Source organism: Grampus griseus, assembly GCF_964374135.1.
Source record: "Grampus griseus genome assembly, chromosome: 1".
Taxonomy (NCBI): domain Eukaryota; kingdom Metazoa; phylum Chordata; class Mammalia; order Artiodactyla; family Delphinidae; genus Grampus; species Grampus griseus.
Genome location: NC_139017.1, coordinates 54,735,452 through 54,761,985, shown reverse-complemented (window position 1 = coordinate 54,761,985; position 26,534 = coordinate 54,735,452). Strand labels below are relative to the sequence as shown.

At 34.2% G+C, this 26,534-nt stretch overlaps 1 protein-coding gene across 3 annotated transcripts in view; it reads right to left on the bottom strand.

Moving 5' to 3' along the window:
- The window catches only part of SUCO (SUN domain containing ossification factor), a 76,071-nt gene that overhangs the window by 17,455 nt on the left and 32,082 nt on the right, over nucleotides 1-26,534 (bottom strand). For all 3 annotated transcript variants that reach the window (XM_082664002.1, XM_082664003.1, XM_082664001.1), the window contains exons 9-18: nucleotides 25,710-25,777; nucleotides 18,436-18,543; nucleotides 16,582-16,687; nucleotides 14,019-14,039; nucleotides 13,761-13,816; nucleotides 12,925-13,016; nucleotides 11,822-11,887; nucleotides 6,272-6,340; nucleotides 5,223-5,313; nucleotides 1,100-2,257 (exon numbers count right to left, since the gene is read on the bottom strand). In XM_082664002.1, the coding sequence (XP_082520128.1) occupies nucleotides 1,100-2,257; nucleotides 5,223-5,313; nucleotides 6,272-6,340; nucleotides 11,822-11,887; nucleotides 12,925-13,016; nucleotides 13,761-13,816; nucleotides 14,019-14,039; nucleotides 16,582-16,687; nucleotides 18,436-18,543; nucleotides 25,710-25,777 (1,835 nt within the window). The remainder of the gene's footprint in view (nucleotides 1-1,099; nucleotides 2,258-5,222; nucleotides 5,314-6,271; nucleotides 6,341-11,821; nucleotides 11,888-12,924; nucleotides 13,017-13,760; nucleotides 13,817-14,018; nucleotides 14,040-16,581; nucleotides 16,688-18,435; nucleotides 18,544-25,709; nucleotides 25,778-26,534) is intronic.

The window sequence follows — 26,534 nt, the reverse complement described above, 5'->3', positions numbered from 1 at the left end:
AAGGTGGGGGTGGGCAAAACTGATGAAGCGGGTCAAAAGGTAAAACTTTAAATGAATAAGTAACAGGAATATAATGTACAGCATGTTGACTATAGTTGATAATATTGGATCGTATATTTGAAAGTTGCTAACAGAGTAGATCTTAAAATTTCTTACCACAAGGAAAAAAGAAAAGTTGTATGTGGTGATAATATTAACCAGACTTATTGTGGTAATCATTTAGCAATATATACATATATCAAATCATTATGTTATATGCCTGAAACTAATACAATATTATATGTCAATTACATCTCAATTAAAGAAAGATTTATTAGTGATTTCTGTGGTTCCTTTAGTGGGGCAAATAGGTTGGGGGTGGGGAGAGGCAAGAACAGGTATGATGTAGGCATGCACACACACCCACAGAAAATTTGCCAATAAATTATATGTATGAATTAAGAAGAAACCCCTTTTAGGATGTAACGATGACCGTAGTGACATTTCATCAGCAGCATTTTAATTTAAGAAGATTATGAAAAGGTAGCATTTCAGAAATTCTGGGCATTGAGTGCCTAGGTGGTTACAAAATGTTGGAAAAGCCCTAAGGACGCTGGATACTTAAGGAATAAAAAAAAAAAGTAAATAGGCTTAAAAAGTGGAAAACTGTGCCTGAGATCTTCATCACTGCATAAGCAAACTGGCATGGCCTCTGGCATTTTTCTAATCTTCACTTATTTAAACTCTTAAAAAATATCTGGTCATGTTCCACATAGAGCTTTAAAGTCTATAGACTAATTTTTCCCATGAGTGCTCTGGGAATCAAACAGCAAAAGTGGCTGAAGTTAAGCAACAGAAGAAAGGAGAAACTGATTATAGATAATTCAAACTTGTTATCAGCCTAATAATAGTCACTTAGTAATACTTCCAGAAAAGGAAATCAATTCTTAAGATCACTGATCAACATCCAAATAACTTTCTTTCTCTCTCCAGCTAAAATGGTGCTTATTACTGTTATACCATGAGATAATTAAATCCTCTCCTTCTCTAGTCACAGATTATACTTTGCTACTTAACTCACTGTGCAAAGTGTATTGTGCTAATTCATAATAAAGCTTACCTTTGGCTAAGTTCCTCCAGATAGCGACCACTGAGAGACATGTTAACTTCTAAGGCTTTAATACGGTTATTAAGTCTCATAAACACTGATTCCTTTTGGTTTGATCCATGTATAAGATTTCCATTAGCATATCCTAGATCTGAAGAATTTTGTAATTCAGCATAAAAATCTGTAGCTGTCCTCTGTAACCCTCTTAAAAGGGCATCTTCTGGAGACTGTTCTTCCTCTTTTGCTTCAGGTAATGAAGAAGAATCCACAACAGGAGTCAAAATTTGCTTTGGTGTGTCAGCTATGTTCATTTTGGCTTCCCCGTCTTCACTGTCTGGCACAATAGCTGTGTTTACAGGTGACACTATTGTTTCGGATAGCTTTGTGATAATTTGCATGGAGTCTTCTTTTACAATATTATCCATTACTTCATCAAGTTTTTTTGTTTCATAGATCACAGTTGGTTTCTCTATAGAACTAAAACTGTCAGACCTTTTTTCTGTTTCATTATCAACCTCAACAGAACTCTCTTGGGGAATCACTTGTGATGGTGTACGCCCTGCCTCATATTTAATAGGCTCAGATACTTCTATTTTAGATAATGAATTGATTTCTGGAGTAACATCTAAGAGAAGAGACTGAGAAAGAGTTTGAGGATGGCTTGGTTCAAGTTCAATTGCATCTAAAGTGTGATTAATCAAACCTCCCTGGTGCACACTACTTAAGTCACCTAGAACAACAGTTTCAGCTTTCTTTTCTTTACTCTTACTGTCTGGTTCTCCAGCTGGAGGTTGCAATACTGAAACATCTACTGATTCTTCAGGAAGTACTAATGGTGATTGAGCTGACACAAGATACTCTTTTTCTTTACTCACAGCAGTTCTGCTGCGTTGCCGATAATGAGCAACTCTAACTGAACACCATTTATATATGTATTCCGAAAAACTAGAAATACAACAAATTGTGGTCAGTTCACTGCAAAATATTTGTGTCTCTGACTCAAACCAAGGTGACGTTTCATCCTCTTGTTCACCACTACCCAGAAGGGTCACTGTAGAAGGACTTGCCTCCTCTTCCTCTTCTTGAACTAGTTGTACAATGGGACCCTCTTTTGTAGTATCTGGTGATGATGGCTCTGTGTCATGTACAAGTCCTTCAGTAGTTACAAACCTAGAAATACATATCCATAATTATGTTTAAGGAAAATAAATGTATCATACATAAGGTAAAAGGAATGCTGGAAATACAGAAAACACTCAATTTACTTTGGATGAATTATTTCCCTTCAAATCACTTTCATTATAAAAACAGTATTACTCAGAAATGGTAACAGAAAGATAATTTATCAAGTGAACAGCCAGATAATTCAAATCACCATATTTACCAAATCAAATTTTTCTTTAAACTCTGTTTAAGAGTTGTTTGTATGTGAATATTTCCATTTACTGAAAGTTTCATGTAACTTTCCTCCCATAAATATTCACCAATATTACAAGCCTCATCACCCCTTATATCAGAAATTGAGCTACCCAGAGCTAGTCCCAGAGCTAGAACTAGAAGGCAGGACTCTTATTATGAATGCACTTTGTGCTGGAATATCCTACTTTCAACAGGCAATTACTGTTGACCCTTGAACAGTGCATGGGGAGTTAGAATTGTCGGCCTCCATGCAGTATAACTTAGTCAGCCCTCTATATCCACAGTTCCTCTATATCCACGATTCCTCATCCACAGATTCAACCAACCAAAATCATCTGTACTGTATTTCATTAGTATTTACTAATGAAAAAATGCCATGTATAAGTGGATCCGTGCAGTTCAAACCCATGTTATTCAAGGGTCAGCTGCAGATTTCTCAGAGATTATTTCTCTATGGATGATTTGAGGAATTTCAACATGGCATCACACACACACACACACACACACAAACAATTATCTGCAAAGGGAGAAGAAACATATCTCCACTCCCCCCAGATAATCTCAGTATCACCTTGGCTAACTTTCAATTGTTGAAAGCTAAATACTTAACCATTTTAATGAAAATCCTGACTAATAATAAACTAGTAGTGCCACTAACCCAGTCCTATCTTTGGGCTCTGGAGTATGTGTGTAGGGTAGGGAGAGTGAGAAATGGAGCAGGTGGGAACAGTGTTATAAATTATAATATCTGTGGTCCCTTCCAAGATAAAGATAATAAATTTCCGGGTGCAGCCCTTGCAGCACCAAAGGTATAATTTGAGAAAACAAAGTAATTTCAAAACGAAAAAAAAACCCTTCATATGCAAATTTTCCTACTGTGAAACACTACTAAGAATGCCAGGAAATGTCTTCAAACAAAGCCTAATATCAAAATAGCAAAAGTAGGAATAAAAAAGACAATATCTAAAAGCAGGACTTTCATCTTGTTGATAATAAAATAGTAAATGGACTAAACTAAAACATAATTAGGCTATGCTTCCCTAAATAGATGATATAGATACAGATATCAATATATAGTCACTATACAACATTTCTTACATACTCAGGTGGTATACTGCTTATTATCTACCAAATAAATTATAACAGTAAAAAGGAGGAATGTCTGAAGAAGGGGAGGGAAAGAAACTAAACTGAATTAATTTGGTAAAAATTAAGTTATATAACATATATATATATACACCCTAATCAGAGTTACACTTTAAAAAACTCAAACCTGGGAAAAGAAAGTAAGTCATCTTTTCATAACTTTAAAAGTGATACCCTATCATGGATTCTTTTATTTTCTTCAGAGGACTGCAATATAACCATCAAAAAGAATTTAAGACAAACATACATGAAGAAACATTAAGTAAAGAAACAAACAAGTATGCAAGAATATCTATTAAAAAACTCTAATATAGAAAAGTAAAAACTGCTACATTAGCCTGATGTGATACCTTTCAACAAATATTCATACATATGTATGAGGGGTGAATGTGTATAGGTATATATGTGCCTATGTGTGTATATGTGTGTAAAATGAAATTAATTTCATTTAGTTTTGAAAAATAAGACATACTATTGATATATGTTATTAACTAAAGAATTCAGTTACAAAAACCGGTCAGCTCCACATAACTAGAAACACCAAGAGTCTCTATCCCAAAGAGATTTCTTAGGACCTTCTAGGAATCAATAGCACATAATGCTATATATTTCACTCTGATCACCCAATAAATATCTTTAGTCACTTTCAGGATTAATACAGGAAAATACAAATTTGACACTGTGCACTTCAAAGCACAAAAATCTCATTTTTTAATTAAGATAGTACTTAGGAATTACAGCTTGAAGCACACCCACTGGAGGTTTCATTAGTTATAACCCTGAACTAACTGCTTCTTGTTCAAATATCTTATCCCATTAAGTAGAGTTCCTCTGAGAGAAAGGGCTGTCAAAGTTTACAGGGAGTATATCCAATGAAATATATGGAAGTTACATTTGTAATAACTATATCCAAATTATCCCAATTATTGTCCCAATAACCCAAATCATTAATGAGCCTATCTATTATAGATCAGAAGTTGAGGTACCGACAAACCTTAATCACCTCTGGTATAAAGGGCCAAATGAGGTTATTTCATATGTTACCTACATATATACATCCCTGCCCAAAGTGCCCACTGCACCCTGGGAAAAGACCTATATCATTCGATTTCAGAAACTGAACACTGTAAGAGTATGCTGTGTGGCAAACAAATCATTTAAAAATCACTGCTCTAAGTATTTCAGGTACCCTTTTTAGCTTTCTAGGCATAGCATAGATACTTAATCAATGCTTTTAAATTTGAACTTAATAAAAACAGGTCTTTAATATTTGTCCTCAAACTTATACCTGCAGAGTTAGGTTAATTATGTGCAACAAGGAAAAGATTAAGTATTGTAAATAAAGAAGTAACACATAAAATCAAAACAACAAACATTTGGTCTGGAGTGAAGTGAATTCCCAGTACCCAAAAAGCAACTCAAAGATGTTTTAAGTGGCTGTGGAATATCTGTCCCATGATCCAGAGCTTTCTATAGATAATCATTTCCCACAAGTTACAAGTACCTTTTTATGTACAAGTATACTTAGCTTTCCATCTTAATAGAACCCTAATATCACAATATAACTTACTCATGTGATGGAACAGGAGTTGAAACAGGAGCTGATTCAGGCATTTTAGGTGCAGTTGTGGCAGTGGCATTCTCAGATATACTTTTATTTCCTATTTTAAGAAAGATGCCCATATTGAGTTTAATTTTAAAAAGCTATACCATGAAAATATTTCACTATAACAAATAAAGGACTTTAGTTTCTCGAGGGAGAAGAAAAAAAGTCAAATACGTTTACTACTGCAGACTTTGTGGGTTTTTTTCATAAAGTTCTTTTGGAAAGAAATAATCGTAGAACGTCACAACTACAAGTAGTGCATATTCTTTCTCAGCTTCTCAGATAATTAAAGCAAGTAAGATGACTACGAAATTTGTGTAATCTTACATGATTAATAAGACACCTGAGTTACTAAAAGAATGAGAAGAAATGGGTCATTTTAAGTTTGCACTTGGAACTAAATTTTTTTTATTGAAGTATATTTGACATACAATATTATATTCATTTCATGTGTACAACACAGTGATTTGACATTTGTATACATTGCAAAATGATCACCACAATAAGTCTAGTTACCATCTGTCACCATATTGTACTTCCCATGTTGTACATTACAACCCCATGACTTACTTATTTTATAACTGGGACGAAGTATTTTTGAAAACAAAAAAGGCAAGATTGTTTCCCGTTGCTAATAATATTCTTATCTGACATTCTTTAAGGAAATAATTGCTTTCTTAATTGAATAGCTGTTTGATAAATAAAAGCATACTTGAAGTACCTCTAGAGCACCAAAACCTCAGGAAAGAGATAAGGGATAAAAATCATTACTTCTACAGCAGGGAAGAATCAAAAAACAAATTCATGATTTTATATAGACAGGATCCTATTTATTAAAGAGAACTTGTGAAATTCAAATAAGCAATGAATAATAGAAGACTGCTAAGTTCCTTTGAATGGTTTCTATATTTCTAAATGAAAAATCAAATTGCTTGGCTTATTAATTAATTTTACTAACTAGGAAAATCCCTGGAGTATCATATATTTAAAAGACCCATAAAATGATTAGGTACCTTCTGTCAGGTCTTCAGTTTTTGCTCCCAGAATATTAGCGGCAATATTCACCATATTTAGAATGGCATCTAAAACAAAATTCAATCAGAGAAAAATACCAATACACCTAAATATTTTCATAAAACTCAATATCAGATAGTCAAAAACCATTTGTAATGGTCTTTTTTCATTTTTTGGACTAATTACCTTTTTGCTTGCCTTACTATGTAAGTCCAATATAGGACACAAATTTCAGGCAAAAAGTATTACGCATAAATCTGAATTTTTATGTTCAGAAGGATTTTAAAATTTAATTATACTTTTTTGTAAAACTTCCCCAAACCTTTTAGCAAACACTACCTTCAGCATATTATAAAATTCAAGTATAATTCAACATATAGCCTGTACTGAGATAGGAAAGAAATGTGACAACAAAAATTTGTATTTTATAGAAAAGTCTTTTTTTCTTTAGAAAGAGGTTTTACAGTTTAAATCAAAAACAAGAAAGCCTGAAGAAATAAAAGTTTTTCCTAAACATGTGACTATCATAGGTAAAAATAAATGAAATGGGAAGATTATTATCCAAAGGGCAGCAGAAAGACTTTATTTTCAACTAAAATATCTAGGTAATACGCTTAAATCCAAAATGATACTGCATAGGATCATGTATTTGATGACTTTTAACAATGTTTTATGGCCAATAAATGACATAAATTCTTTAGTGAACTGGATGAGTATGGGCAAGGGAAGATGAATTGAAAGTCAAAGACATAAAACTTAGCTGGCTGGGAACAGAAGACTTCCTTCTAGTAATATAATGTAATTTCAAGGGAAATTAACTTCCAACTCCAATCTAATCTCTGAAATTCTATTAGAAGTTAATTCACCAGGTATTTATCCTATTAAAATACTAAGATCTGGCAGGGGCTACATATTAAGCCTCATCAGTTTTTTCCATTTTAGTTTCCTTTCCTAAAAGAGATCCATAGAGTTTTCATCACACTTTCATGAAAACCATAGATGTGAGAAGTACAAAAGGATCTAAAGAAGTAAAAGCTAGCACATCAGGAAGGCTGGGAACAAGCCAAGCACTGTCACCTGGCACTGATACTGTAAAGATATGCTTTATGGCAGGTAAAAATAGTATATTTTAGACTTTTAAAAGTGATATCTGGTAGACAGTTATTAATTTTAATCTTTACATTAACTATGATTCTATATTCTGAAAGACAATAAGCAGTGGTACTTTGTTTCCAATCATCAGTTTGACACACAAAAGCTTTATATTTGCTTTTTAAATATCTAGGATTACAGGTCAACCTTGCCCTTTGACCTGGCAAACTGTTAAACAGAGAAGCAGTCTTGGATCTTAGGCTAAAGAGATGCCTCAGCATGAGATAAAAACAGGAATGGAAACTCTATTTTCTTACAAACCAAGATAAAGTAGCAAAGGAAACTCTGTTATTTCCTCATAAATACAATTTTAATGTCACCCAATACTGCAATAGTACTATGTGATCCTCTACTTAGCCTGACAGCTGAAGTTCAGTCAAAACTGATGGCTTGGGCTTCCCTGGTGGCGCAGTGGTTGAGAGTCCGCCTGCCGATGCAGGGGACACGGGTTCGTGCCCCGGTCCGGGAAGATCCCACATGCCGCGGAGCAGCTAGGCCCGTGAGCCATGGCTGCTGAGCCTGCGTGTCTGGAGCCTGTGCTCCGCAACGGGAGAGGCCACAACAGTGAGAGGCCCGCGTACCGCAAAAAACAAAAAAAACAAAACAAAAACCGATGGCTTCACAGAACCCAAATTTTGTAACCAAGTCTATATTCTAAGTCCCTTGTGCTTCAAAGGGCAATCTTACCACAGGTTTCAAACTTTCTGCATTAAAATTTTCTGGTATTATTAACAATTAAAAAAAATCTGTTATCTATTAATCTGTGTAGAGAAAGAAGCTTTAGAGTATTACTTTTTAACCTAAATTTTAATACTAGTACCTATAATAAGGAAGATTTACGCTACCCATCATTTTAAAATATTATTATCATCATTTCAGGGGGCCACTTGATAACAAAAGCAAAATCTGGCAAATTTTTTCTTTCTCAGCCCATCTAACCTGTAAGAAAGAATCTTGCTATGTTCACAGAACAATGACAAATACAACCTTTTTCTTTTGTCTTTTGAGAGAAAGGAGCTTTGTGAATTTTCTTAACCATTCTCACTTTGCATCCGAACACGTGACTGCTTGTCAGGACGATAATCTGGCCACTAAAAAGCCTTCAGAAAGGCTAAAGGGTAAAAGTATAATTTGGAATATAGTGCCAAACGAGATATCCATCCTTAATTTCTCATGGATTAGCCAACTCCTTTCTCTTTGAGTTGGGCAACTATTTATCCCATCCCATTCCTTTAGGGATGAAATTCCCCTAGGGACCAAATATCAATATGTTATACTCAGTCTCCAGCACACCAATAGCTCTTTTGAGAGAGGAAACAAACTGCCTACACTACAACACAAGACAAACCAATGAAAAAACTACTTCCTCCCATGTGTACTGAGCATGCCTACCTTCATTCTCTTTTCTTTCTAGGACCTTAAAATATAAAAAATACTCTGACTTAAAACAAAAACTATACTTTGTCTTAAACATATACAGAAACATAAACAGAAACCTGGACTTTAGCAAATCTGATGATTCTAATAAAATGCAGACCACATATAGGAGTAAAGGCAGACTTGCAAGAATGTCAAGGTAGAGAGTGGTCAGGAAGAGCCACATGACCAAGCACAAGTAGAGCAAAGTGATACAAAGAATTTCTGGTGATATAAAATATTTAAATGTTCTGGTTCAAGAATGTAAACAAAAGATTCAGGCAGGGGCTTCCCTGGTGGCGCAGTGGTTGAGAGTCCGCCTGCCGATGCAGGGGACACAGGTTCATGCCCTGGTCCAGGAAGATCCCACATGCCGCGGAGCGGCTGGGCCCGTGAGCCATGGTCGCTGAGCCTGCGTGTTCAGAGCCTGTGCTCCGCAACAGGAGAGGCCACAACAGTGAGGCCCGCGTACCGCAAAAAAAAAAAAAAAAAAAAAGATTCAGGCAGAAGAGTTGCCAGAACTGGCATATGTAAAAGCCAAGAATGCTGCTCTAAAATAGTAGTTTCTCCCTTTCTGGCAGTTCAGTAAATTATGTAATATCAACAATGTCTAAATATGCAGCATGCATGCTCTTTGACAACCAAGTCCAATGAGAAGCAACATACTCTGGTGAGGTATATTTCCTATGACTACTAATTGCTCAACAACAAAAAGAAAAAAAGAGTTTCTCTTTAGATTAAAGCCACAGGATTCTGTTTTGGAGACATTACATAAATACTGAAAATAAATGAGGTGCAAAATTGGCCAATTTCAAGCTAATTTAGAAAGTGGTGATGATTATAGTCAAATTCAGGCATTCCAGTGCCAGAGACTAGCTCTTTGGCCTGATTCCACATTGTTATTTACGCCTTAAAGTTATACTACATTGGAGGCAGTAACTAGGTCAGGCTCAAAACCAGTCCTAGACTGTTCAGAGAAAACTAGAAGGATACAGGTATAGAAGGCAGCAGTGTTAGGTCATGCCTATAAACTTTATGACAGCAGTCTTATCACTCAGTTACTACTGCCTCTCTTGTTCTGAAACTTCAAGAAATAGAGATCTTTTTAAACCCCATTTTTCATGCTTAGGCTCAGCTGACATCCTCCCACCCATCTTGTCTCACTACACAAAATCTTTCAACATCTACAACACTGGAAGGTAAATGGACTGTCCTAGAAAGCCACAAAAAAGAAAAATGATGTGTTACCAAGAAACACACCTTCGAGGAAAAAGATCCAAAGAGTAGGATCTAAAAAAATTCTGTGTCTCATTAATTAAAATAATATATTAGTCAGAGAAGTGATTACAAATAGGGAAATGTCCTCCACTGAAAACGTGTTAATGGTGTCTTGGAGTTAATCCCATAGGAAGATAGAAAAAGAAAGCAAGAATATCAACAGTTTTCCCTTATCTAAAACTTCTAAGTCATTACTTCTGGAAGGTGCCTCTTCCTTCCCAGTAACCATTGGATACTAGAGAGCTTTTAGTCTGGGGCTATTTTCTGACCCCATAAAATAAAAATGCCTCCTCACAGCTAAGTCAGCATTACTGAGCTATGATATGATGACTATTATATAACATAGAGTTTTTTATTACAAATTTAAGGACATGAACAATAATATTAATATCCAGATAAATAAAATAGCATCATTTTTTCACTCCTAAAAAACTATACACCATAGCAGTGAATGAGGCACCTGTTTTAATGCTATCATCAGCTAGATATAGCTAAGGAACCTACTTAAAAGTAGTCTATAATATCTAAAATGTCAGTTGACTAGCAATAGAGTAAAACAAAATATATTGAGCTAATCTGTAACAAGGCTAAATAGTACATAAAAACATTCCCTTTATGCAGGTATTTTTAACACTCTTCTTCCTATTCCCTAAAAAGTCCACTGAAATCTATAGTCTTCTATGGAGAGGAAGAGGACACGAAGGGAAGAAAGGGAAAAAAAGATGAAAAGAAATAGAAGTGACTCAACTCCATATACTGTAGCCACCCAAATATCTACCTAAAGTATATGTACTACTGGTTGAGTATCTTAAAAAGCTATAAGGACAATGTACACAGTGAGACTGGGATTCAAGCAATTCAACTCACTAAAAGAGAAATGCACAAATAGTTTTCTATTTTACTAAGACTTACTTTCATTAAATTCAATTATTAATCTCCAAATAAAAAGAAAATTCCTTCAAGTTCCATATTCTTTAGGAACAACCAAAGATAACAAACATAAAATATACCTACCTGCATTCTAACAGTAAAACTAAAGTGTCAGTCGGTAATGGTCTTTCAAGGAGTCTACTTAGTTAGCCTACCACTAAGTTCGGATAATAGGTTGGCATGACAAGAAATTAAACAACTAGTATGTTAGTCATTGTTTTTTTTAGTTTACAAAGAGTATATTGTTATTGCTATTATTGTTACTGGTTGGGAATCATCATTATTATGAATAAGAAACAGCCTTTATGTTTTATAATTAAGTAGGAAACTAACCATACCCATACATTAACAAATCCTCATTTGGTAGGATTTCATTGATGAGTACCACCTCTAAAACTAATTCCTTTCCCATCCAGTATGATTACCCAGATGCTCTTACTCATATGGTCTAGGACTTCTTTAATAATTCTTTCCCCAAGTAAATTCACAGCCCATTCTTCACTGTAAGGAATTTGCCTAAAAATATAACTGCTTAATTTTAGAAGAACCAACTTGTGCTTGCATTTTTCCCTCTCTTGTTTTCATATATTCTTCCTATTTTATTTCCACGGAAATACTTTTCAAAAGTATTTTCTTTGATTTCAACTCAAAGTTTAACACTGGGAGAGTAGGAGCCCCCTAAACTATACCACAACAAAATGTTCACATATGCCAGGAAAAAAAAGTTGAGAAATACTTTAATTTTAGTGACTGACAAAACCCAAAATACTCACTTGTAGCAGATCCAAGAAGATTTTTTGAGGATTTATCCTCCCCAGTATTATAATCCAGTGGGTAATCTGTTCAAAGAGAAAATGAAGGTACTTATGCTAAGAACTATCTCCAATATGTTTAAAAGCTCAAATTATATCCCGTCAAAGTCAGCTGACATTTAAAACAATTTTATAATTTTTATTATACATCTAAAACACATTCACAAAAAGAAAATGAAATTCACAAGCCATTTATCAAACAGATATAAACCAAGGAAAATATTTCTACTGCTTACCAAAATTGTAATCACATTTGTAAGACTTTTATTTAACCTTTCAATGTAGTTTACCAACCCCTAGTAAATGTCTTCACTTCACTTATGGGAAAACTAGGGAAGGGAAAAATTAGGTTTTTCAGACTACAGTTTAAGACATCTTAAAACAAGAACTGGATAAAGTAGAAATGGAGGGTATCATAAAACCTTCTCCGACCTCTGCAGGTTCATGGGAGTTTCTCAAAAACTCAGGCCTCAATATGCTTGCTCTGAGGCTAAAGGCAAATCAAAGAAATTAATTTTCAATTCTACTATTTCAGTTGCCTTATGAGTAACAGGTTTTGGGGGCTGGCATTGGGATATAACCATAATTTATAGCACTGATGTTATGGAAGGGAGTTCCAGTCACAAATAACTGATTGATAAGCTTGGAAAACAGCTCAATTTACAAAGCAGAAAATTATTTTAGAAAATAGGTTTAAGAAAAAATTAGTTACTAGGGTTAAAAACAAGGAAAAAGGGCTTCCCTGGTGGCGCAGTGGTTGAGAGTCCGCCTGCCGATGCAGGGGACACGGGTTCGTGCCCCGGTCCGGGAAGATCCCACGTGCCGCGGGGCGGCTGGGCCCGTGAGCCATGGCCGCTGAGCCTGCGCGTCCGGAGCCTGTGCTCCGCAACGGGAGAGGCCACAACAGTGAGAGGCCCGCGTACCGGGGAAAAAAAAAAAACAAGGAAAAAACTAAAGACAACCATCACATTGATTTTTTTAAGTGACCTACATTTACCCATTACCATTAGATTTTAAAAAGCAAAAAATAATACATAAATAGTCACTGTTTTAAAGTCACTTACCATAGTCCTCATCAAACAGTTCTTGACGTTCTGACTGGTACTGGGAATCAGCAATCTCTTCATATTCTTCCACCATGCTAGTGCCAAATACCCTATTAACAACAATTTCATTAAAGTCTTTCAAAACTAAACAGTTGTTAAGACTCATCTCTTCATAATAAATGACAAAATATAATAACTTTGGTTATGTTTTGAGGGCCATTAACTTCTGGACTCAAAAATAATGACCACTGTTTCTCAATCCACTGTTCCCATTAAAATGTTAATCTATTTAAGGCATTTAAAAATACAATGACTGGGGCTTCCCTGGTGGCGCAGTGGTTGAGAGTCCGCCTGCCCTGCCGATGCAGGGGACACGGGTTCGTGCCCTGGTCCGGGAGGATCCCGCATGCCGCGGAGCAGCTGGACCCGTGAGCCATGGCTGCTGAGCCTGCGCGTCTGGAGCCTGTGCTCCGCAACGGGAGAGGCCACAACAGTGAGAAGCCCGAGTACCGCAAAAAAAAATAATAAAAAATAAAAAAAATACAATGACTAAGTTTTCTATCAGTCTAAAATGTTTCCATATATTTTCATCACATCAAGCAAGCTAAATCGAACACATAAAATGAAGGTTCTTTTTTCTTAAAGGAAATTTTTATATTTTTCTAAACGGTATTCAAGAGTAAGAAAGGTAGGTATAGTAGCTTATATTTCTTGTTTTTTTTTTTAGTAGCTTATATTTCTATGGTGCTATCTTCACATAGTAGAACATTATTTCTTCACTTTAAATATAGTGGGATTTTTATGTATCCCTTTTCTTTTTAAACCACTCAGTAAATTTTTTAATTCTGTATTACCTTATAAGGCTTAATGGACAAAAGTGCTCTGATCCAAAATGTGATACCAACTCCACCTAAAGAATAAAAGCACATGAAATGGGAAGCCAGTACAGTGCATGTGAGATTATCTAACAATATATTCATTTTTTCATTATAACATTTCTAAAAATAAAGTCCTCATTTCCCCAAAAATCAATACTTGTAAAGTTTTGCTTTTTGCCATAAATAATATGCCATGCCCTGTTATTCAATATTGCAAAAGAGAAGGTTGCTAACCTTTATGTACTTGATGAACATCTGAAGCAAGAGAAAGGAAAAGAAAAAGAAATCAGTTCCAAAGTCTGGATAACATACCATAAGCAACATTTAATATTTGTAAATTATTGTATAATTAAGGAATAGAAAGCAATGTACTGTGATGGATAACATTGTAGTACTCTTATTTCTTTGCAGAAACCAAAGCAATGATTTAAATTTTTACCAACACAACTAGAAAGTATAGTCTAACTATAATGAAATAAATTAACTTTAACCTAAAATTCATTGCTGCTGTTTTATTTATCCATTAGATATGAAAGCATTCTAAAAGTAATTATAAAGAGTATCTAGAAATAACCTGTCTTATATTACTTTAAATATTATAGATATGTTATCATGTATATACCCACATATGAATTTATATATTGATACATATGCAGCTACACATATCTATGAACATTCATATTGATAAAAAAATTAACTAGCATAATATGAAATATTTATTCTTGCACAGTACTGTATACAAATTGTTTTAGGGAAAGCATGAATTTTTGATATGCTATGCTATTTCAAGTATAACTTATAGAAGTAGAAGATATTTATCAATACATTTTTAAAATACAAATTATTAAAAAGTATTTTGTAAATCTGGATTTAGTTCTTTTGGGATGAAGAAAACCCAGGTAAACTTACATAACATTTATCAGTATAAAATAAGAATCAGAAGTAAATATTTTTTGCTTTCAGACTTAATTCTACCAAAAAGGGCTTTTAAGAAAACCAATCATCAAAATGCTCTATAGTCTCCCATCATAAAAAGGACAAAGTAGGGAGTTTTATATGGCATTTTTTGTATCACCAATAAAATGTTTTTCCATTATTAACAAAGTAGATGATATAAAGAATGATTCTTGGAACTATTTCATAACATGTCAGTTGTCTTAACTGTAAAATTAGGTACACTTGTTATCACCTGCCAAATTACTTTTAACATTTTTTTTTCCTCATCACAGTGTAGAAACTGTGCTATATAAAAAAGTCATTAAACAACTGTTTCAGTATTCACTTTAAAAGAAACTGAAAATGTACCTTTGACTTTTCTGAACACAGCTGAATCATTAACTGAGAATATCAACTGTACTTTAAAAACAGCATTTTTATAAAATCATTTTTATACGGAGACTAGGAATACTACAAGTTTACCCATTTACAGAAGCCAATTTAATACATGCTTAAAAAAGACATAGACAGTAAAATCCCAAAAGACAAGTAGGTAGCTATAAGTTTTCACACTTAAAGAAGAAAAGATTAGGAAGAAAATTAGAGCTGCTGTCATTCCAAAAGGTCTTATTAACACAGTTGTACTTTAAGGTATGGCTGTATTATTTTAAAGAAAAAAAGGAAGAAATAAGAGGAGTAAGAAATTCCCATATTTTGTCTAAATTCAATTCAAGAGTAATTAATTCTACTTTGGTAGATAATTCCACCTCTACATTGGGGCAGGAAGCAGCAGGAATTTATTTATTTATTTATTTATTATTTTTATTAAGAGTATATAGTTGACTTACAATGTTGCGTTAGTTTCTGCTGTACAGCAAAGTGTTATCAGTTATACATACATCCATTCTTTTTTAGATTCTTTTCCCATATCGGTCATTACAGAGTATTATATAAGAGTTCCCTATGCTATACAGTAGGTCCTTATTAGTTATCTATTTTATACATAGTAATGTATACGTGTCAATTCCAGTCTCCCAAGTTTTCCCTCCCCGCACCCTCCACTTTCTCCCCAGTAACCAAAAGTTTGTGTTTTGTTTCTGTTTTGTAAATAAGTTCATTTGTAGCATTTCTGTTTTGTAAATAAGTTCATCTGTACCATTTTCTTTTTTAGATTCCACATATAAGTGATATCATATGATATTTATCTTTCTCTGTCTGACTTATTTCACTCAGTGTGACAATCTGGAGGTCCATCCATGTTGCTACGAATGGCATTATTTCAGTCTTTTTTATGGCTGAGTAGTATTTCTTTGTATATATGTACTACAACTTCTTTATCCATTCCTCTGTTGATGGACATTTAGGTTGCAGCAGGAATTTAAATGGTTAAACCTTTATTTGAAATTGTTACTTAGACATAATATTTCACTTGAGTATACAAAAGGCAAAAAGCTATAATGATAAATAACTAGATATGAAAATGGAAATGATATTAGATTCTAATAATCAGAACTGCTTTAAAGACTGCAGTGACTAACTGATTTGGGTTTTAAAATATAAAGAAATATAATACTATAAAAATGACATTTTATATCAAGACTCCAAAAATATTACGAGTTATAATTTGGAATTTCATGAGAGCCACAGATATCAAAAAACTAGCCTAGGTTTCCAGTTATACAAAAGGGACTTTATTAGTATTTGTCCCATAAAATAATATATCAAGTAAGAATTGTTTTATTAAAAGGAATATTGCAGTAAATTTCCTCTTAATTTTTCTTATTTCTAAACAGGTGAGGTACAAAGTATGAATAACAGGTATGTTTCATTATAGAACATAGTTCTGCAAATATAAACATACCTTCACATATTTTGCATACATCTGTTCATCTAAAGGGAAACTCTGGACATTCCTCTCATCTCTACCATGGAAAGTACCCAGCTTAATCCATTTATTTGTGGGGTATCTAGAAAATATAACATATAAATATTCCTTTTTAGAAAATCATAAATCACATATTGAGAGGTTCCATCATATTTTCAAAAGAGATCCTATTGCATTATTTTTCCCCTCTCCAGGTAAACACACTCACTTAACATAGTTTAAATATGAGTTAAGCATCGAGTTGAATAAATACATTTTTCTCTTCCAGCTAAACTCTGACAGGTTCTTCCTTATGAGGAAAGATGGTCTTGAAAAATTATACCATTATCAAATAGAAGACAGAGGACGACAAAAGTAGGACCAGGACTGCTTCTTGGGGTTTGGGAGGGCTTCCAAGTAAACTGCAGGTTTTAAAACAGAAAGTAGCCAAGAGATTGTTTTGGAAGAAAGAGGTACTATTCTTCATGTACTGATAAGTGTGTGATGACATGAAGTATAAGTACTGGTGGAAAGGGAAAAAGAAAAAATCCTTTACTATATTTGAATTTCACAGCTCTTATATAGCTTTTCCCCCTTTAAAAGGAAATCTAATGTAATAGTACAAAACTATTATTTTTACTACAGCATTTAAAGAATCCCTCAAAGTAACGAGTGTTCTCTCATCACATTAAAAAAAACACTTAAGCTGTCAAAGCTGAATATTCATTTGACATATAAGAAAATTACAGCTTAGAGAAAAGGAAATCATTTGAGCAAGATTAGTAAAAGAAAAATGGAGAGATTTTGAGAATTCATTTCAAAAACTGTATATTGGCAATGCTAAGTGTGGGGTGAGGGAAGAAACACCACGGAAAACCCTTAATGATCAATGATAAAAGAATGGTAGGGCTTCCCTGGTGGCGCAGTGGTTGAGAGTCCACCTGCCAATGCAGAGGACACCGGTTCGTGCCCCAGTCCGGGAAGATCCCACATGCAGCGCAGCGCCTGGGCCCGTGAGCCGCAGCCGCTGGCCCTGCGCGTATGGAGCCTGTGCTCCACAACAGTGAGAGGCCCGTGTATCGCAAAAGTAAAACCAAAACAAACAAACAAAAAAAACAGCTTCCTACATGGTATATTATGGGCACTCAAAAAGGATTTATGGAAGAAATAAACACCTCCACAGGGAGGAAAATATCAAGTATTCATTAAAAATGATGTGTTTAAAACACAAAAGGATATTCTCAAGATGTAAGCATTAAAAACTGACTTTTTTGGTAGAATAAATGTGTAGAAAAGACTGGAAGGAATGTATTAAAATGCTAATACAGTTATCTATGGTTGACAGGATTGGGGTTCTCTACCAAATTCCTTACAACATGTTTCTCTTATAATCACACATATATACCAAAGATTTTAAAATATACTTTAACAAAAATATACCTCATGATATAAAATGCTCATGTTTTTAATAACTTTTTAAAGAAATATCTGAAAGCAATAGGTCATAATATATTAAAAGTAAGGACTTTAAAGTCATACAGATCTACATTTGAATCTTGGTTGTCCAAGTCACAAGTCATGTGATCTAGGCAAGCTACTTAATCTCTCCTTGTCTGTTTCCTCATTTCATAAGGGAATAATATCAGAGGGCTGTTATAAGCACTATATAAGTTAATGAAAGTAAACTAACAAGTGCCTTTCCTACAATAGTATTACTACTGTTCTTACAAATTGATACAAATTGATTAAAATAAAAAATAAAATAATTAAAGTTTTAAAATGTGACCTGTTTTTAAATTTTTATTCTGAAAATCCAATATAAACTCTGTAGAAACCAGCTTTAGAATTTACCTGTCACTGATAGAAACCAGAAAGTCTTTAGGAGTAGAAGAAAATAATTCATAATTTGCAATATCAAACTGTTTTACTTGAATTGGTTCACAGAGTTCAATAACAAACCTTTAAAAAGAACACAAGACAATTATTTAGATAAACCAACCAAAATAACAGTTCATATTAAACATGACATTAACAGCTTACATAAACTAGACATGAAGTTACTCATGAAGTTACTCATTAAAAAAAATGTAAGGAAGGAAGAGGATTAGCAACCTTGGTTATAAAAAAGGAACACCCTTAAGTATTTCCCAGCCATATCATTAGTGGGAAAAAAAGATACTGATTTTGTCCTATAATATTGTTTTAGGAGATTCTTTTCTAATGACAAACCTCATTCTTGGAGAAGGAATGACTTGACTAAGAATAGCTAGTACGAGTAACCTGACCACTCTAGAGGGCAGTTTGGCCATATTGTCTCAAAAGGTACCATAGCCTTTGATTCAGCAATATACTTTTAGAAATTTAATCTACGGATACACGTCACCAAATGATCACCCTTGAATATACATCTTAATAAATATAACAAAGCACAGTTTATAAGAGCAGGGGGGGAAAGTCAACCTAAATGTTTAGCACAGAGCATTGATTAACAAATTATGGCCCCACCCAGACAATGAAATACCAAACAGCTATTAAAAATGGTACTAAAACCCATACATTCCATTTACATAAAAATCTAGAAAATATAAACTAATGTATAGTGATATAAAACAGATCTTTAATTGCTATGGGGTTAAGGCTGGGAGGGAAAAATTATAAAGGGGCATGAGGACTTTTGGGGGAGACAGACATGCTTGTTATCTTCATTGTGGTGATGGTTTCATAGATGTATAAATGTCAAAACTTATCAAATCATACACTTTAACATTTCACAATTTATTTTACAAGCAGTTGTTTATGCCAATTATTCCTCAATAAAGCTGTTTTTAAAAATACAATAAACTAGTAAATAAAACAAAAAAGAAGCAGACTCACAGATATAGAGAACTAGTGGTTACCAGTGGGGAGAGGGAAAGGAGGAGGGGAAATAGGGGTAGGGAAGGGAAAAAAAAGGGTTATTGTGGGATTATATGAAATCATGTGTATGAAATTTTTGAAAAAAATGATACTTGAGATATATATATTTATGGACATGGAAAAGATGCCACAAAATATTGCTGTTTAGGAAAAAATTAAAAGTATGGTTCTACATGTGTAAAATAAAACTGCATAAAGCATGGCATTTAGGGAAAAGAAATACTCATGACATCTAGCACTCCAATACTTTAATAAACTAAGTATCATATCAAATGAGATTACATACACTGACAATTAAATGTTAAATAAATTAAAGGCATTGAAATTAACATATTGTGTTAATCCTGGAAAGCAACAGAACTGAGTTCCAGGAGATGGTAAAGACAGCCATGATTCAGAGAAAAGCTCATGAAAAAAAGGAAACTAACATTAGCTGAATGCTTACTCTGGGTCAGATACCATGGTAGATGATTCATATCCATCCTTTGATTTAATTCGTACAACCAAACTGCATAGGACACTATCTCCATTTTATAGAACCATTCAATAATCACTAATTGGTTACTTCACATTTTTCCCTTCTGCCTTTTTAGTAACAGAACCTGTCCCCCCCTCCAAAGATGTAGCCAAGCATACGGCCACCCATCAAAGACTTTTTCCCAGACTTGGCAATGTTTCTTAGTTATGAGTCATGGGATGTGAGCGGTGTGTCCAGTGCAACTTCCAGGTCAAGCCTTTAAAAAGAAGCTGCTACCTCTCCATTTGCTTTTTCCTACCTTGCAGGCTAGAATGAGGGTGTGGTAGGAAATCATCTCAGCAATGCAGGCAGAGACAACATCTCAGGGGTGGTAGAAAAACATGACAGAAGGTGTGTGGGTCCTTTCATTGTTCTCTGTTCCCTGCACCATCTACCAGCTTGAGGTTTTTATGTCAGAGAAAATTCAATACCTATCTTTTTTAAACCACAGTTATCTGGTCTCTGTTAAAGCAGCAGAATCAAGAGCCCTAACTAATAGTCATTTAGCCAATACATAGTAAAGCTAAAAGTCAAAACAAACATCTATCTGGCTCCAAAGCCTAAACATTGTCCATACCACCACAACATCCTGGGGAGAGGAAACTAAAGAAAATCAGACTCAAGACTTTGCTTTTTATTTACAATGGAGAAAATAAATCTAAAAGAGCATTAAGAAGAAAAAGCAAATTCTCCTCTACCTCCTTTTTTTGCATACAATGTGTTCTCAATTTCTAAGAAAATAGAAGCTATATTACTAACAGTTAAAATAAACTTTTGGACAAATGTATTTCCAGGTGTAAAGAGTCAATTCACTGGGCAAATTTAACAATTCTAAAACTTGTATGAAACTAACAGACTCATAAACATTAGTACATATGTAATTATTCCACATGAAAGTTGATTTTAAAATGCTTTATCTTACTGCCTCACCTTTTCTATTTTCTTAGAGGCAGACAACACTGTAAATTAATAGAACTACATAAAAAGCTGACAAATCTAATTTCAACATACTTCCCTTTATTATTTATAGGTCAGGAATTTTAAAAGATCAGTAAAGTAGCAGATCTAAACATAATAGTTTGATAAAATACCATGTGTCAAAATTTAGATGATATGAACATACTACCCAAGGCAATCTACAAATTCAATGCAATCCAATGGCATTTTTCACAAAACTAGAACACATAACTTTAAAACGTATATAGAAACACAAAATACCCCAAATAGCCAAAACAATCTTGAGAAAGAACAGAGCTGGTAGAATCACATTCCCTGACATCAGACTATACTGCAAAGCTACAAAGATCTTTAAACAATAAGAAAATACCATAAACAGCTTTACTACAAAAACTTTCAAAATGGATTAAAGACAAATTCCTAGAAAAATGTAATTTACCAAAACTAACTCAAGAAGAAATAGAAAACCTATATAGTCTCATAATTATTTCTTTTAAAAATAATTTTTAAAACTTCCCATCTATTCACACAAGTATAAAACAGTACATGCACAAGCTTATTTATAATAACTGCCTGTCATGGCAAAAGATTATAAACAACCCAAATACCATCAACAGAAGACTAGTTAAATCTTGGTACAATCATATAATGGATTTTCATGCAGCTATCAAAAAAAAAATGAGAAAGTTTTATATGAGTGAAACAGAAACATGACCAGATATTTTTAAGTTAAAACTTAATTCAAGGTGAGATAGTATAATATGCTACTGTGAAAAGTGAGAGATAAATTAAAATCTCTACTTTTTGCATAAAGAAACTAAAAAGATACCTAAAAATTTAACACTGAATAGGAAGATAGATGACAGACTGGAAGTATATTTCTCACTGTAACTCCCCTACCTCTTTTAAATACCTTTTTGGGTTTGAGCCATGTGACTGTACTAAATATTTATTTTTGAAATCACATACTTAATTTAATTTAAAATTAACATCTTCCCAGAGGCCTGGAAGGTTTTACAGTTGAGTTCCAAACACTGAATCTTGAGAAAAATGAACAAAGCTGGAGATATCATGCTCCCTGACTTCAGATTATACTACAAACCAACAGTAATCAAAACAGCATGGTACTGACACAAAAACAGACAACAGATCAATGGAACAGGATGGAGAGCCCAGAAATAAACCCATGTACTTATGGTCAATTAATCCATGACAATGAAGACAAGAACATACAATGGAGAAAAGACAGTCTCTTCAATAAGTGGTGCTGGAAAAACTGGACAGCTAAATGTAAAAAAAATGAGATCAGAACATTTCCTCACACCATATACAAAAGTAAACTCAAAATGGATTAAAGACCTAAATGTAATAAGACCTGAAACCACAGACCTCCTAGAAAAGAACATAGGCAAAACACTCTGACATAAATCACAGCACTATTTTTTTGGATCTGTCTCCTAAGGCAAAAGAAATAAAAGCAAAAGTAAACTTAAAAGCTTTAGCACAGCAAAGGAAACCATCAACAAAACAAAAAGACAACCTATGGAATGGGAGAAAAAAGTTGCAAATGATGACTGATAAGGGGTTAATATCCAGAATTTATAAACAACTTATACAACTCAATATCAAAGAAAACAAAGAACCCAGTTTAACACATTATTTTATTTATTTATTTTTATTTTTTGGCTGTGTTGGGTCTTTGTTGCTGCAAGCGGGCTTTCTCTAGTTGTGGTGAGTGGGGGCTACTCCTTGTTGTGGTGTGCAGGCTTCTCATTGTGGTGGCTTCTCTTGTTGCAGAGCATGGGCTCTAGAGCTCAGGCTAAGTAGTTGTGGCGCACGGGCTCAGGTGCTCTGCAGCAGGTGGGATCTTCCCGGACCAGGGCTCGAACCCGTGTCCCCTGCATTGGCAGGTGGACTCTTAACCACTGTGCAACCAGGGAAGCCCAACACATTACTGACCGGGGAATTTTTGCAGAAACTAACGCCTGTGGCCATAATACGTCTCTGGTCAAAAATGTGCTAAAAATGGGCAGAAGACTTGAATAGACATTTTTCCAAGAATATATACAGATGGCCAACAGGCACATGAAAAATGATCAACATAGCTAATCATCAAAAAATGCAAATCAAAACCACGATGAGATATCACCTCACATATGTCAGAACGGCTACCACTGAAAAGTCTACAAATAACAAATGTTGTCAAGGATGTGGATAAAAGGGAACCCTAGTACACTGTTGGCGGGAAACCTAGTACACTGTAAATTGGTGCAGCCACTATGTAAAACAGTATGGAGGTTCTTCGAAACATTAAAAATAAAACTACCATAAGATCCAGCAATTCCACTGCTAGGTATAAAACTGAAGAAAATGAGAACATTAATTTGAAAAGATACAATACGTGCACCCCAATGTTCATAGCAGCATTATTTACAGGAAAAACTGGTGCATGAAAATATGTTCAATCCCATTAGTGATTAGGGACTGACACCTTTCTAGGATCTCAGCCTAATTTGTGAAACAATGTTATTTCTAGTATCAGCAACCTCACATAACAGGTGCTCAATGAACATAGAAAGAACGAAAGAAGGAACAAACAAATGAATGAACAAATGGACAAACTATCAAATGAACAAGAAGGCTCAAAATCCTAAAATGTCAATTATCCTGAAATTCATCTAGACATTTGATACAATGTCAATAAAAATGCCAGCATGATTCTTTTTTTAGAATTCAACAAGATGATTCTAAAATTTAAAAGAAAAAACAAAGGGACGAAAATAGTGAAGATACATCTGAAGATGAGGTATAAACTTGTTCTACCAGATATTAGGATTTATAAAGCTATAATGAGACTGTGGTCTTAATATACCCTTAGGTGGGTCAACCCAGTCAAATCAGGTGAAATCAGTAAAGGTGCTCTGAGGTTTTTTAATTATACAATGAAAAGACGCATAAATAGATGAGCAAAAAGTAAAATATACAGTAAACACATATACACGAATACATGCTGTCTGCAAAAACGTTAAAATACAGGGCTTCCCTGGTGGCGCAGTGGTTGGGAGTCCACCTGCCGATGCAGGGGACATGGGTTCGTGCCCCGGTCCGGGAAGATCCCACATGCCGCGGAGCAGCTGGGCCTGTGAGCCATGACCGCTGAGCCTGTACGTCCGGAGCCTGTGCTCCGCAACGGGAGAGGCCACAACAGTGAGAGGCCCGCGTACCGCAAAAAAAAAAAAAAAAAAAAAAAAACGGGTAGCTATGATCACTTATTCTGTAAACCAGAATAAAACAAAATGATTGCTTCATATAACTTCATCCCAGCATGTCTTTGCTTAAAATACAAAATTTTAGAGCATAAAAACTGAGTTGTTACTGACTACAGGGGCTTTTACAAACAAAAACAAAAGCCAAAAAATAACATTTTGATTATGATCTCAGATAACTATTTCCTCAAATTCAGTTTCCAGACCAAATGGCATATAGGAAAATTAAGTTTTTTAATATTATCCCTTAATACTCTTAAATAGCTTGGTGTTAATTTTCAAACTGAACTTAAATATGTATATTAACAAAATGAAAACCAAAAGTAGAAAAGAATAAGCATTATCTTTAAAGAGTTTATCTTTAAATTAAAAAAATGTATATATATATCATATATATTAGTTACTCAATTTGATGGTGGTGATTTACCTCAATTCTTTTTTAAAACAGCTGCTTTTGATCAATGAAATCAAGTAATCTAATAAAATTGTTGGTATATCAATTTATTTCCCATATAAATCGGTTCCTTTGCCTATATTCTCAGTTAATGGCAGAATCATAGATCCAAGCAGGAAAGCCAAAATCAAGGGAGATTAACAGATGCCTCTCTCTTCATATCCAATTACTAACCAAGAGCTGTCAATTTTATCTGCTATACAAATTTTTCAGATTCCCCTCTCTTCTTTATCCAAATTGTCAATGTCTTAAAGCCCTCATTTCTCACCTGAGCTATGACAACAGGTTCCTAACTGGTTTCCCTGCTTCCAATGGCATTATGCTGTAGGCCATCTTTTAAGGATAAGCCTTCCTAAAATGCCAGTGAGGTCATGTCATTTCCTTACTTAAAACAAACACTATGCTCCACGGTCTTTAAGATAAACTTCAGAAACTTTTAAGCTGGGTATGTGTAGCATGGAATGGCCTGGTTATTGCTAAACTGACTCTGCTGTCTCACCTTCCATGATTACTCTAATTGTACCTCTATTCTTGTAATCACTAAAATAACTTCTTCAGGTTGCTTCTACTTATAGTTGCCCAGAAATATGCTCCTTTTAGTGCTATCCCCTTATTCTTATAGTTCCTGAATACCTCTGCCTCCCTCATCTGTGACTTCCTATGAATTCAAGGAATTCATCCTTCAGCTCATGAACTACCTCTTCTAGCAAGCTCATCCTCTTCTGCAGTTATATATCATCTCTTTTCCTATAATACCTTTGCAGCAGTACTTTTTATACCATTTGAAAACTGTTGAACTAGATCTGTCAATTTTTTTGTGTGACGTCATCCTTAAAAGGAAAGACATTTTTGTCTTCAATTTTGTACCCCAGGACCTAAGGTAAGTACAGTACCAGCACCAACCAATCATAAATGCTTATTAAGTGACTATATGAACAAATCAATCTAATCCCAAAATAAAAGCTGAATATAATACATGTATAGAGTACACTTTATTAAATTTTATATTACTTACCAAATTTTAGTGCTGCAGGGATTCAACATATAAAGATCCATATTTTCTATAAGAATAGCAGATGTGCTCTATTTTTAGAAAGGGGGAAGGGAATAAATTACTTAAAGAAAAAGATTTATTTCAACTATCAAGCTTTCTAGGTTTTCTGTATTTTTAGATCTTAAAATACACCTAAGACTCTGAAACATTCACTTTGGGAAGAAAGCATAAAAGTAGCTAAAATTTATAAGTTTTGTCTATACTGTGCTAAGTTAAGTTAGCCTTATAACAAGACATTTAAAATTAAATGTCTGTTACTATACGGGAAAAATTATTTTTCTATTAGCTATTTCCTTCTGTAAATTTCACACAGGTTTTAAGTTTAAAAACAGAGTGTATGTCCTTCAGTAGGTGAATGGATAAACTGTGGTACATCCAGACAATGGAATATTATTCAAGACTAAAAAGAAATGAGGTATCAAGCCATGAAAAGACATGGATGAATCTAACATGCATACTAATAAGTGAAAGAAGCCAATCTGAAAAAGCTGCGTATGGTATGATTCCAGCTATACGACATTCTGGAAAAGATAACACTAGGGAGATAGTAAAAAGATCAGTGGTTCCCAAAAGTTGGGGGAAGGAAGCAGTGAATAGGTAGCGCACAGAGGATTTTTAGAGCAGTAAAAATACTCTGTATGATACTATAATGGTAGATACATGTCATTATACATTTGTCCAAAACCACAGAATGTTTAAGAGTGAACGCTAATGTAAACTATGGACTTCAGGTGATAACAATGTGTCAATATAAGTTCATTAACTGTAACAAATGTACCATTCTGG